The sequence below is a fragment of the Lemur catta genome, chromosome 1, assembly GCF_020740605.2.
Source record: "Lemur catta isolate mLemCat1 chromosome 1, mLemCat1.pri, whole genome shotgun sequence".
In the NCBI taxonomy this organism is placed as follows: domain Eukaryota; kingdom Metazoa; phylum Chordata; class Mammalia; order Primates; family Lemuridae; genus Lemur; species Lemur catta.
Genome location: NC_059128.1, coordinates 162,846,737 through 162,860,591, shown reverse-complemented (window position 1 = coordinate 162,860,591; position 13,855 = coordinate 162,846,737). Strand labels below are relative to the sequence as shown.

At 44.9% G+C, this 13,855-nt stretch overlaps 1 protein-coding gene across 1 annotated transcript in view; it reads right to left on the bottom strand.

Moving 5' to 3' along the window:
- The window catches only part of RFTN1 (raftlin, lipid raft linker 1), a 204,300-nt gene that overhangs the window by 177,717 nt on the left and 12,728 nt on the right, over nucleotides 1-13,855 (bottom strand). Inside the window, exon 2 of the mRNA XM_045538264.1 lies at nucleotides 5,857-6,009. Within this exon, the coding sequence (XP_045394220.1) occupies nucleotides 5,857-6,001 (145 nt within the window). The 5' untranslated portion in view covers nucleotides 6,002-6,009. The remainder of the gene's footprint in view (nucleotides 1-5,856; nucleotides 6,010-13,855) is intronic.

The window sequence follows — 13,855 nt, the reverse complement described above, 5'->3', positions numbered from 1 at the left end:
GTAGTAGTTCTACAGATGTTTACATTTATCAAAACTCATCAACCCATATTCTTATTTAATAATATGCATGTACTTCATTGTATGTAAATTATACTTCAATAAAGTTACCAAAACAAATACCACTAAGACACCATTCGGTAGGACTGACGGCACTGAGCTCTCTTTCATGTGTAGTGGACATGCCCTGTGTGAAGAGAGCTGAAACCTCTCAGTGCTCTTGAGAGAGCCTAGACCCCTCAGCACAACACATAAGACCTTTTGTCATCTGACCCCACTTACTTCTCAAAAGCCACACTCCAACCAAAGTGAACTGCCTGTAGCTCCCTGTATATGCAATGTTGACTCTGGGTTCTGGTCCCTCCCACAGGTTGTCCCTTCTGCATGGAGAGATTATCTCCTTCCACCCTCTTCTTCTTCCTGTCTTTTGCCTAACTCCAAATCCAGATGAGGATCTCAAGCCTTCCTCCATCAAGCCTGGGGGCTCCCACCATCCCCTCTGTCACCATCACTGTACTGGTACATCAAGTACTGGTTCTTCATCTGTAAGAGAGTTTGAACCAGTCTAGAGTAGTGGACTAGACCAGAGCTATGGACTGAATTGTGTCCCCCAAAATTCATATGTTGAAGCCCTAATTCCCAATGTGACTATATTTGGACTAAGAATGTAATACAGTCAAATGAGGTCATAAGGGTAGGGCACTAATCTGATAAGATTAGTGTCCTTATAAGATGAGACACCAGAGAGCTGGCTCTCTCTCCCTCTCTCCCTCCAAGTGAGGACACAGTGAGAAGGCTATCGTCTGCAAGCCAAGAAGGCCTCACCAGAAGCTGACCATGCTGGCCCCCTGATCTCCAAGGTAGAAACTTCTAACCTCCAGAACTGTGAGAAAATAAATGTCTGTGGTTTAAACCACCCAGCCTGTGGTCCTTTGTTATGGCAGCCCCAGGTGACTAAGGCCACCAGGAAAATCTGTCTGGTTTACCCACATGTCCCCAGGACACAGCATCTGGCCCAAGGTTGGCCTTCAGTAAATATTTGTGGAAATCAATGAATCATCATCCTATGGTCACTATGAACCCAAGGGCAAATATTCATGATAAAATCGTATGTAATTCTAAACTAGAGGCACAGATTCTGACCTGGAACTGAGTTTTCCTCCCTTGAAAACAGACTGGAACAGCACTGTCCCACAGAACTTTCCGCAATGACAGAAATGTTCTCTATCTGCACTGTCCACTATGGCAGCCACCAGCCACTAAGGGCTACTGAACACTTGAAATGTGGCCAGTGTGATAGAGGAACTGAATTTTTAATTTTATTTAATTCTAATTAATGATTACGCTTACATAGCCACGTGGTTGGTGGCTCCTGCGCTGGACAGTGCAGGACTAGAGAGTTCGAGCAAGGCCCAAGCACTGGCCTCGTTGCACGGATCGCTCACTGTGCCAACTGTCCCCGGCACCAAACATACATAAAACACAGCCAATTTCCACGGAGCTGACACAGGTAGCTTTCAAGTGGCGTTGGAGTGGCCCGGCATAGAGAAGCTGGCAAAACATACACATAAAAGGCATAATGAGGCACCGTCTGCAGAAACTGTGATGCTTTATGGGCCTCCGTCTGCGACAAAACCCATCACAGGGCAGGTTCATCCCTCGGTGACCAGAGTTAATTGAAAATTTAAGACCCAATCAAATCATCCAGAATTGAGATTTTTGGCAGCTTATGTGCTTCACTGTAAGATTCCTGCTGCTTTTGCCTCTGCCAACCCTACAAGTAAGGCTGCATGTTCCAATATTGTCCACAATGACACAAGCTTTAAGCAAGAGACAAACACAACAGTGTTAACTATGATCCTGTTTTTTTTTTTTTAAATGCACATGATGCTCTTCATGCCTAAGCCACCAGGTAGATGTGGGCCAACATGCTTCCCCCGACTTATATTTGCTTAAGAGCCAAATGAGCATCTTCTCTATGAAAAATAGGCATATCAAGTGCCACCTGAAAATCTTCCAGGCTAAAACCTTATGGAAGAGGAGTATCTGTATGCCCTTCTACATGACAATGCAAGTTTCCTAACAACGATGTTCCAATTGGTATTAATGCCTATTTGCCCAGCATCTTGCAGTCTAGCATCACTACAGCTTTGGTGCCCAAGATTCTAGAATTCTATGTTTCCATTCTGCCCCTGTTGCTCCTGGCACTGCATCTTTGGGCAAGTTACTTAACCTTTCTAAGCATCCGTTTCCTCATCTGCAAAAAGAAAGAAATACAAGTACACTGCAAAAACGTATCCATATACCTCACTGGGTCACTGCAAAGATAAAATGACATAAGAAGCCAAAGACGAACGTTCACAGCAACTTAATGTGTCATAGCCAAATCTGGAAACAACCCAAATTATTCACCAGTAGGTGAATGGAAAAACAAACTGTGGTACATTCATACAACGGAATACTACTCAGCACTAAAACAGGGATGAACAAGCCAAAAAACATACGCTGAATTTCAAAATAAGTAAGCTGGGTGAGTGAAAAAAGTCAGACCAAAAAAAGTCCATACTATGCAACTGCACTTATATAAAATTCTAGAAAATGAAATCAGTGACGGAAAGCAGATCAGTGGTTGTCTGGGGCTCGAGGCTGGGAAAAAGCAGGAGTGAAGAAGGGGCATGAGGAAACGCTGGGGCGATGGACACGTTCTGCGTCGTGACGTGGCGATGGTTTTGTGGGTTTGAACACTCTAAGCGAGTGCAGTGCAGGGTGCTTCAATTGTACTTAGATAAACTTAAAAAAAATTAGGAAACACCTGAGATCAGGAATATAATGTCCTGTCACAGGACTTGGCACACAGTAGGCACTCAACAAATGTTAGCTCCATTGTGGAGAAGAACAAATGATCTCATTAGAACTGCTGGGACACACTTAAAGCCGCCAGAGAAAAGGAGTCAGCATGTATAACATTTACTTCTGGTGGGTTTACGAGGACCCAACTATTTAGACAGGCTCTTCTCAGCGAAAAAGCATCGGCAAGGAAGACAAATAGAAAGATGAATAAGGCTTGGGTTTTGCCCTGAAGGAAACACAAATAGTTTTAATATATGATGTAATAAAAGTGTCAAAAGTATGGTATTGACAAACTATAGGCATGCAGAAGAGAGTAATTTTGATGGGATGGTTGTCAAGGAGGAACAATTCCAGGTGGGTGGGACCCTGACAGGCAGGAAGGGGTTCCCCTCCAGGGGACAAGTGGGAAAGAGGCCACAAAATACTGGCTTGGATTTCAACTTCATTTATCCAGGGCAACCCGCCACAGAGTTGTGCATAATCAGATGTGTGTTTTACACAAACAGATCCTATCTAGAGAGCAATCTGGCAACTTATCAAGCAAGAGTCTTGACATTCACATCCTTCAACTCAATAATTCCTGAGGAAATAGTTAGAAATGTGCATAAAGATTTATGTACAACATCGCTTATCACAACATTATTTATAATAGCCCAAAGCCCGAAATAACTTAAATGTCCAATAAAAGGGGACTGCTAAATAAATTATGGTATGCTGAGTGATTAAATCATATGTAGCCATTAAGTCATACTTTCAGAGCAAATGAATGGCAGGGTGCATGCCTCACTAAGTCCTAAGTCGCAAAAAAGCAGGATACAAAAAGATATGTTGCATATTCACTCAACAAATATGTACTGATTATGCATAAAGTGCTAGGCACTGTTCTAAGCACAGAGGGTACAGCAGAGAATGAAACAGAGAAAATCCTCTCACTCCTAGGAAGGGAGTCTAACTGCTAGTGAAGGAAGGCAGACAAACAAGGAAAGAAATAGCAAGAAGCAAAATAAATGGCATGTTACATAGTAAGAAGTGCTCTGGAGAAAATTAAGGCAAAGATCGGGGAGGTGAGGGGAGGTAGAAATGCTGAGTAGGTGGCCAGGAAAAGTTTCAGGGAGAAGGAGGTAAGGAGACGGCTAAGGGGTTGCCAGCGAGGACTCCCAGGCAGAGGAACTCAGTGCAAATGTCCTGAGGCCTGTGGGCTTGAGAAGCGGCAAGGCGCAAGCAGCAGAACACCAAAGACAAACGGAGGGAGAATGACAGCAGAGGGAGCTGGTGCCACTCGCGGTGTGCAGGGAGCCTCAGACGGCTCCGAGCAGAGGAGTGGTGGGATCTGTGGGAGGACACGGGTGGGGCAGGGGGGCCAGGTGGGGTCTCCCCAGTCCTGTCCTAGCTCTTTATGATGGGTATGTGTTCACTGCATAATCAGAAAACAGAAGATAATTCCAGCAAGGAAAGCACAATGCAGAACAGCAGGGAAACAGGGAAGCAAACACAGAGGTTAGGGACAGCAATGCAGCAGGAGAGCCAAGGACGGCACATGTTCATGGAGGTTTTATGAGCAAAATCACTCTTTGTGCTAGTAAAACAAAATAACCACAACGTAAAAAAAAAAAAATAAAAATAAAAGAGAGAAAAAGAACTCCCCCATAATCTCAACATCCTAACAATCAATATCTAACATCTTGGTATACTTCCCTCCTGTCTTTTTTCCTAGACATGCTTTTGTTTTTTCCTTAATCATCCTACAATGCCCAGCACGTTGCAGGCATTCAAATAGTCACTGAACAAAGAAATGGATGACCAAGTGCTACAAATAATTTTGTGTTACATTAGCTATATTAGAAGTGTCTTCAGACATGGTTTTAATAGGCGTGGGTGATGGAACAGCAATTGTGGGTGGGGAGAAGGCATGGACACGATGTCTGGCCATTTAAGAGGATGGCAGTGACATGATTCCAGGGCAGCAGAAGGAAGCAATCTGAGGAGGAAGATGCTAGGTGTGGTTTTGGTGACCCGGAAGGGTACACACAGTGTCCCTGCAGAGATGCCCAGTCCCCACCACATGCCAGACACTGTGCTAAGAGCTTCCTGCACGTTCCATCTCCTGCTCTCCCCCACTGCCCCATGAGGCGGACACTCGCGTGCTCATGTTACAGATGAGGACACCGCAGGCCTGAGAGGCTCAGTAACGTACCCAGTCACTCGGCAGCAGATCCAGGACTCCAACCCACCGACCTGAGGGCTTCTCCCACTCATTCTCCTTTTTGTTCATAGCAGCTTAGGCTTCTGCCCAGAAGCCCAGGGAGAAAGTGTCTGAAGATGCCTTAGTTACGTAGTGCCCAATGTTCGCTCTCAACTTCCTGGGACCCAAAAAGAAGAGCGAGCGCCCTCTTCCTCTTCCAAATATACATTTGACATATTTTCCAAATGACAGTTTTAACCTGTTGAGTTCTTTTCCTTTTCATGTGTATGAGTCTTCTCTCCCCTACCAGGACATGCCTCCCAACGTCCTCCACCCCCCCCCATGACGGCCCAACACTCTGCACACAGTAGGTGCTCAGCAAATGCTTTAGATGTTGACCATCCCCTGCCAGTCACCCTGGGGCCAGACCTTGGACAGTGGTAGTGGTAGGTGACCCGACTGCCTCTGGCTCAGGTGAAGTGAGGCCAAGCCCAGAGGGACAAGCCCTCTTGCAAGACGGTGGGCAACAGGCAGGGGAATTCGGGTGGACGGGCCGGTTGGTACAAGGAGAGAAGGCAAACCTTTCTTTTCCACGGGGCTTGCTACGAAACAGAGCCTGCAAACTGGTTGGCCCATGGGCCACATTCAACCTATCCATGTGTACTGCTTGGCTCACACATGGTTTTCATTTGTTAAAATTTTAATCAGTTGCTATCTTTTAAAAAGTGAGAGGTTTCACATAAAAATCTGGGTTTCTGGAAGCTGTCCCCTTGAGCCAGCCTGCCCCTCCCAGGCTCCCACAGGCCCCGCCCGCCCCGGGGACTCACCAGCACTCAGAGTCGTGAACTCCAGGAAGCGGTATTCATAGGACACATCTATCTTGGTTTCCACCTGTGGCCTCTTCAAAGTTGAATAAATATTCCCAGGCCGTTTTTCATCGCGTTTCTCTAACTTGTTCAATCCGCAACCCATTTCAGCAGCTGCCAGCAAAAGGGAAAAAAGGCGTGTGATTTTTTTTCTGAGATTTTTTTTAACACCATAGTATAAAAGACGCCTTAATTTTCCTGAAGAATACATAAAGGACTTCAGCCTTTATGAAATCGAGAGTATAATTTAATATATGACCCAAACACAGAGGACTCTGTGCAGTATCCAGGCTGGCTTCTCTTTCTGTTAAGACACCATTACCAGCCATCCTGCGATTTTTAAATGACACCCAAAGCATACCTGTTTTGTATCTTTTTTCCCCTATCTGAAGAAAATAATACCTCAGAGTGCCTCAGTTCCACTATAATCTGGTATACATGATTAAAAAAAGGGATATAAAAAGCAACATGGCACATTATGGTGTCAGCTTGTCTGTAAAAATACAAGAGATGTGTCACCTTCACCCTGGTTGCTAAGAGGGAATAGGTTGTTGTTACAATTTCCAAACTCCAGAGTCCTTTCTACCCTCAACAGTAATTATTTAGACAGGAAATTTACATTCATAAAACATCTCTAAAAGTAGACGTGGTATATTTATGGGCCTTGTCTAAAAGTCCCCCTTTTCTTCTTTTTTAGACCAAACAGCAGGGAATAATAGTATGCTTCCATGCTCTTAGAGTCATTTTAGACCAAAATGAAAACTGACTGAACACTAATAGCAGGGCTAGAGAAATTGGAAGCAGAAATCCACGTGTATTAGAGCAAAGATCTGTAGCTACAGTTGGAAAAGAAAATGGAGAAACGTTAAAATAATGTGCATATTAGGGTGGGCTGAGCTTCCAATCTTTCAGGGGATTAAAAACAATGAAAGTTCTCTGTTTAGACAGAATGACATTCATGAAATGACTTTTTATCCACTCCCTAAACTTCAGCAGAAGATATTTTCCTTTTGTGTTTTGAGCCCCACCAATACTTCCCTCCCCTCTGGGGTGCCAGTGCTGCCATCAGAACATATTTCACAAAAATATTAACTGGCCAAGAATATCACACACAGAAACGCGGTGACTGCTTCCTCTGAGAGATAAGAATTTCCTTTTGCTTAATACATTCACAAGGTACCCAGCTTCCTAACGCAATTTGGCAAGCTCCTGAAAAACAAACTAAGCCTCAAAAAGGCAATGCGGGGGCGGGAGAGGGAGTGGAAGGAGGTGGAGTAGTGACAACCAACCAGACTATACTTTTCAGTAATTAAAAAAAAAGTCTGAAAGAATGGATGAGAACAGGAAGGCTTACTTATGCCTTAATAAGGGAACATTAGTGTCCAAACGGCCAGAGCAGACATGATTTATGTGCAATCTGCATGAACTGATTACTTGCAAAATACTCTGTAGTTCTGCAGATAGAACAGCTGATATGTACAGAGGCTGCATATTTAGCTGCTAAAAAGCAAGCCGACCGGCCTCCACTGGGGCAAAGCAGAAGAGAAATGGACAGGGAGGATTCCAAGTGCTGGGAACAGTGACCTTGGCCAGAGGGGCGCTATCACCACCAGAACGGCAGAGCCCAAAGGCTCACCGGGTCACTCATTCGTGCAGATCGACCGCACGCCCACTATGGGCAAAGCACCATCAGCAATTCAGTGTGGTCTTCGCCCTCAAGGAGTTCAGCCTGGTAAGAGAGGAGGGACATTCAAGCTATAACAAAGATGGGAAAATGGCAGGGGCCCAGAGAGGGCATGTGACACGTGACCAAGCAGAGATGGAGGGAGAGTGCAGCGAGAGCAAAGGCATGGAGGCAGGAAAGGACAGCGTGTGATGGGAAAGTACAGGCTGGAAAGGTAGCATGAGGTTACAGGTGTCAGAGAGCCAGGGCCACCACTAGCCCATAGGGTGCCTCTGTGAGAAGTAGAAAAGGGGCCACCTCCTCTGAGGAACTCGGTCCTGTCCCAGCCATGGCTTCCTGAGTGGAGCAAGAGCGGGATCCAAGCCCCTGCTTACCCCTTTGTGAACAACCTTTAGAACTGTACCTGGCTGTCCTCCATCAGTAGGGGAAAAGCTAAGCAAAGTAAAATATTTCAGAAGTGACATAGCCACATAGATAAACCGGAAGGTGGAGGCAAAGATTTCTTACACAGAACACAAAAAGCTCTAACCAAAAAAGAAAATCTTGATGAAGTGGACTATATTAAAAATTTCTGTTCCTCAAAACACACCTTAAAAAGTGAAAAGGTTAATCCAGGGCCTCAAAGTAGCTGTTTGCAATACATTTATCTAGCGGCGTACTGGTAAAACAGCTCTCTGAGAAAGGGGAAAAGCCCTGATTTGTAGTGTTTGCCAACTTCTGTGGTATAAACTTGCCCACCACAACAGGTTTCAAGCTGCCAACGTGAGGTCTGAAGGCAGAGTTGGGAAGAGATGCCACAGTCGGCTCTACAGAGCCGGTGTGTGCTGGCTCATACATGCCACTGCATCCATTCAACACAGGGCTCACACCCAAAACCAAAGAACTCCTGCAAATCAACAAGGAAAAGATAGACTACCCGATAGCAAATACGCAAAATGCCTGAACAAGCACTTCCAAGGGAGGGTATGCAAATGGCCAAGGAACATATGAAAAGAAGCTCAACTTCATTACTCATCAGACAAATGAAAGGAAGACCACAATGAGATATATTAATGACATGCATCTACCTGAATAGCTAACAACATTTTAAAAACTGATAATACCGAGTGTTGGCAAGAATATGAAGCAAAATGAACTTCCCTACACTGATGGTAAGAGTGTAAACTGGTATAACCACTTTGGAAAACTGGCAATATGTAGGAAAGCTGAATATATGCCTATCCTCTGACCCAGAAATTCCTCCCCTGGGTCTATACCAACAGAAATGTGTCCACATGGGCATCAAACAGACATGTACAAGAGTGCTCACAGTAGCACCATTCATGATGGCCCCATATTGGAAACTGCCCAAATGCTTTATGGTAGAATAGATAAATCAATTGTGGTATATTCACACAATTAAATATTATAAAGCAATGAAAATAAAGAAACTAGGATTACACATGACAACATGCATGAATGTCAAAATTAAAAAGGAATGAGGGTGGGGGGAAGCCAGACACAAAAGAGTACCTACTTTCTCATTCCCTTTGTTTAGAGTTCCAAAACAGGCAAAAGCAATCTCTAGTGTTAGATGCCGGAGTTCTGGTTACCCTGGGGGGAACAGTGACTGCCTGGGAGTGTGAGGGGCCTTCTGGGGTCCGAGTCATGTCGTTTCTTGATCTGGGTGCTGGATACTCAGGTGTGCTCAATTGGTGACAATTCACTGAGCTACTGAGCTGTCTGCTGATTAATTTGTGTGCTTTCCCATTTACATTATACTGAAAAGTTCAAAAATACATAAACAAATATGTGGCCCTATAGATGTGCAGAAACATCTTCAACTATGTTAAGTTGGAATAAAGGTAAAACACAAAATCGTTCACATACTGGGTGTAAATTCTTCCCAATAAAAACTGAAAGCAACATTTACAGTTGGCAGTTCATCTAATGTTAGCTTTTCCAATAAAGTCACTTGTGTGTACACTATAGAGCTCTGAGAAGGAGAAAGGAATATTCTCTCTGTCGGGATGGGGGCATGCTCTCCTTATTGGGCCCTACCTAGGATTTAATGGACACGAGGTGGAGAAGTGGACAGGTTGGCAAGCAAGGGAAGGCAGTCATGCCGTGCCCTGCCACATACTCAGGCAGATGTGTCTCACTCTGGAAGGCTGAGTGTTTGGGGACCTCCAAGAAGGATTCTCTTCCTCAATAATCCTCCCATTTTTGTTACCCTATTATATAAATTCTAGCATTAGAAATTCATTCCTTTGAATGAGTTACTCTTCCTAAGAATCTCCTCTGAAACCACAAATATCTCCAGGTAAGGAAAATGAACTAAGCTCCTGGTAGCCACTATCACTTTAGCATGATTTAATTTTATCTATCACTTTTTAATTTTAATTAATTTCCTCTACAAAGGAGATTTCCTGACAGCAGAAGAAAGGAGAAGGTTACCAGGATGAGTAAGAAAGACTCAGAGAAAGTTAGGTGGTGGGGGGAGTGATACCAAGAAGTATTAGTAAAACTTCTGATTCGCAACTTTGAATTTAAGATTTCAATAAACTATCCCAAACTTGAGGTCTCTGCCCAAGTTCACCCCAAAGGGCACTGTGCTTGGGATCATAGGACGTAAGGTCACTCTTGGAAAATCATTGTGTGATCAGACACAGAAAAGACAAACAGTACATTAAACTAAATTTGGCCTGAGGATGCCTCCATTCTTGAGTCTGCAACACAACTCAGTATGTAAACTTACTGAGAGTCTAACTTAGGAGTAAACTTTTGTAACAAATAGCTGAGTCTCAGCCAATCACACAGCCAAGCTTCAGTCAATTGTAGGCAGCCAACTGATCAGACCATGTGCAAATAAGGCAAAAGCGGAGCTGTAACCAATCTGGCTGTAGCCAATTGAGCTGTCTCTGTACCTCACTTTCATTTTCTGTACCCAAATGCTGCCTGACCATGTTGCAGGCTGCAGTTCTAAGAGCTGCCCAACTTGCAAGTCATTCTTTGCTCAGTTAAGCTCTGTAAATTTAATTTGTTTAAAGTTTTTCTCAATACCAGCCAGCAGCTAAACTGTAATATCAGTGAATCCTTGGGGGTCTCCAACTTTAGAGACTCATTTCTTTGGAGTGCGTGCAACTCTTGCTAAGCAACTGCTTTTAAAGCACAGTTCTCTCTGGGAAAGGAGACGCAGGAAGCAAGCAGTTGCTGGCCATCAAAATCTTCGTGTGAACATGTTCCTGTCACTCTTATGTAGCGGCCCTACCTTGCTCCCTGCTGGTGCACCTGCATTCGTTTTATTTATTCGTTTTATTCTTCCCCCAACCTCCACCCCTGTTAAGATAGGAAAGACTTCTACATCATTCCAGAAATATCTATTACAGTCCCTACCACGCTGAAAACAAATCAGAAAAATCTAGCTTACAAAAAGGAGGAAGAATAAGATGTAACGGCGCCTTACATCATTGTAGAGTTTTGTAAACTTGACTGTGAGGTTCCCAAACCATGCTCACGTTAGAATCCTGCAAGAGGCTGGAAGCGAGGGATGGGTGGCCTTTGAGGGCAGTGGGAGGGGAGGCAGAGGGAAAAGTCTAGGAACAGTGTCGCGAGATTCGGGCAGAAGACGCCCACAGGGGCTGCACAGGGAATGTCACAGTAGCAGCACATCTCCCTGAGGGATCAAGGTCTCCAGTGGGGTGGAAGACAAATGATAAGTGGGATAGCTTTTAAAGGTGGCTCCAAAATGCACTGACACTTCTCCCATGAGAGGTAGGGTCTATGTCACCTCCCCTCAATCTGGGCTCCATGGCTGTTTGATCAACAGAATACGACAGAATGACACAGTGCCAGTGTCTGGGCCCAGGCCTGAAGAAACTGGGAGTGTTCACTCCCTGACTCTTGGGACGGGGGCTCTTGGAATGCAGCCACCATGCCATGAGGAAGCCCGGGCAGCCCCACGGAGAGGCCCATGTGGACAGGAGCCGACAGCCAGGACAACCTGCCGGCCCCCTTGCCAGTGAGCCACCTTGGAAGTAGATCCCCCGCCTCAGTCAAGCTGATGACGCCACACGGAGCGCAGACGAGCTGTTTCTACCAAGCCCTGCCAAAACCGCAGATTCCTGAGCGAAATAAACTAGTGTTGTTGTTCTAAGCCTCTGAGTTTTGGAGTGATTTGTTTACACAATGGGTAACATACACCAAGTATGCTTAAAACACCCACAGGCTGCCCCCACCGAAGTCAGCCTGCGTTTAGGGGCCCTGCTGCAACCATGTACCCTTTGAAGGACATTTGGGCTGTTTCCAGCCAGGTTGATTATGAACAAAGTGGCTATAAACATCGCATAGAGGTTTTTATGTGAACATAAGTTTTCATTCCCTAGGGTAAATACCCGAGCGGGGTTGCTGGGTTATATGGGAAGTGCAGGGGCTTCTGTTTACACCCTCGGGGTGGCCAGATGCTGCCACCATGAGAGGTGCGTGGGCAGTGAGACTGCTGACAGACCAGCAGACGAGCCCCTCCGCCACCTGCTCGCTCGCTCGCTCGCTCAGGGCATCAGCTCACCTCGGAATCAGGAGCAGCGGTGCTATTCCTTGGCTATTTCTTCTTTTCTTGCTTTTGTAAAAGACACATGCTGAAAATCACCTGTGTCTGATGAGACGTCCCCAGCACTTTATCTTGCTACATCCTACTTCTATAGCTCTGCCCCTCCAAATTCCTATGGTCACCTCACATTGACACTTATTGTAAAGTAGGTTAATTATTTCTTGTGTAAGTTGATTGTCAGATCAGCTTTGACTGACAGTTGTACAGGTGTTTCTTTTTCTTTTTTTTTATCTTTGTCTTCTCAGCAGACACCCTTGTAACTACGTATATAGGTGTTGCTAGTATAAAGGTACCAAGAAAAACCTTCCAAGAGGTCTTCAAAGGTAGAGGAGAGAGAGGAAGTCTTTCCACATTCCTATGGTGAATCAGTGGGAAAAGAGCCAAAATATACATACAGTTCTCTAGCGGAAATTGGTAAGAGCAATTAGGAACTAGATGCTTTCTAGGGAGGAAAGTAAGGTAATCAGAGGAAGGTTCTGAGACCCAAACTGCAAGAGGACAGTAGACATTGCAAATGACCACGAAGCAAAGATCATCTCTCAAATGGTGACGTTTTAGAAAATCAATTCTTTCGAAATCAAACCTAGAGTAGGATGTATCCTTGGTACACGGTGGACCAGCTTCACGCAGGAGCTGTCAGCTCCAGGAGGAGGGAACTTATGTTCCAAATTCATTCCTCGGCCGGGCGCGGTGGCTCACGCCTGTAATCCTAGCCCTCTGGGAGGCCGAGGCGGGTGGATCGCTCGAGGTCAGGAGTTCAAGACCAGCCTGAGCGAGACCCCGTCTCTACTAAAAATAGAAATAAATTATCTGGCCAACTAAAATATATATAGAAAAAATTAGCCGGGCATGGTGGCGCATGCTTGTAATCCCAGCTACTCGGGAGGCTGAGGCAGTAGGATCGCTTAAAGCCCAGGAGTTTGAGGTTGCTGTGAGCTAGGCTGACGCCACGGCACTCACTCTAGCCTGGGCAACAAAGTGAGACTCTGTCTCAAAAAAAAAAAAAAAAAAAAAAAAAAAAAAAAATAAATAAAATAAAAAAATAAAAAAACAAATTCATTCCTCCATCCATTCATTCAACACACATTTTTTTTTTTACATTTCATTCTACTTCATTAATAGTATTATAACCATTAATTTATTCCAATTTGTACTATATATTTTAGTTTATCCTTTTTTATTTCAGCATATTTGGGGGTACAAAAGTTTAGGTTATGTATATTGCCCTTGCTCCCGCCTCCTCCCCCCTCAGGCAGAGCTTCAAGTGAGTCCGTCCCCCAGACGGTGCGCATGGCACTCATGATGTATGTGTACACACATCCCCTCCCCCCACATCTGCCCGACACCCGATTAATGTTATTCCTATATGTGCTCTTAGGTGTTGATCAGTGAAACCAATTTGATGGTGAGTACAAACACACATTTCTTAAGGTCTGCTTTGAGTCAGGCACTCGGTTAGGAAACACAAAAACTGGGAAGGCCAGGTCCTGCCATCAAGGGGATCACGGATGAAAGGAGAAGAAAGGCAATGAACAGAGAGACACACAGTGCAGTGGGGCTGGCTATTCTGGAAGTCTGGACAAAGTACAGGGCATTCAGAGAAAATTGATGTCATACGAAACACAAAGCACACCACCATAGTCTTGGCTCCAGAGGAAGCTGATCAGCAATGGGATATAATGAATGTC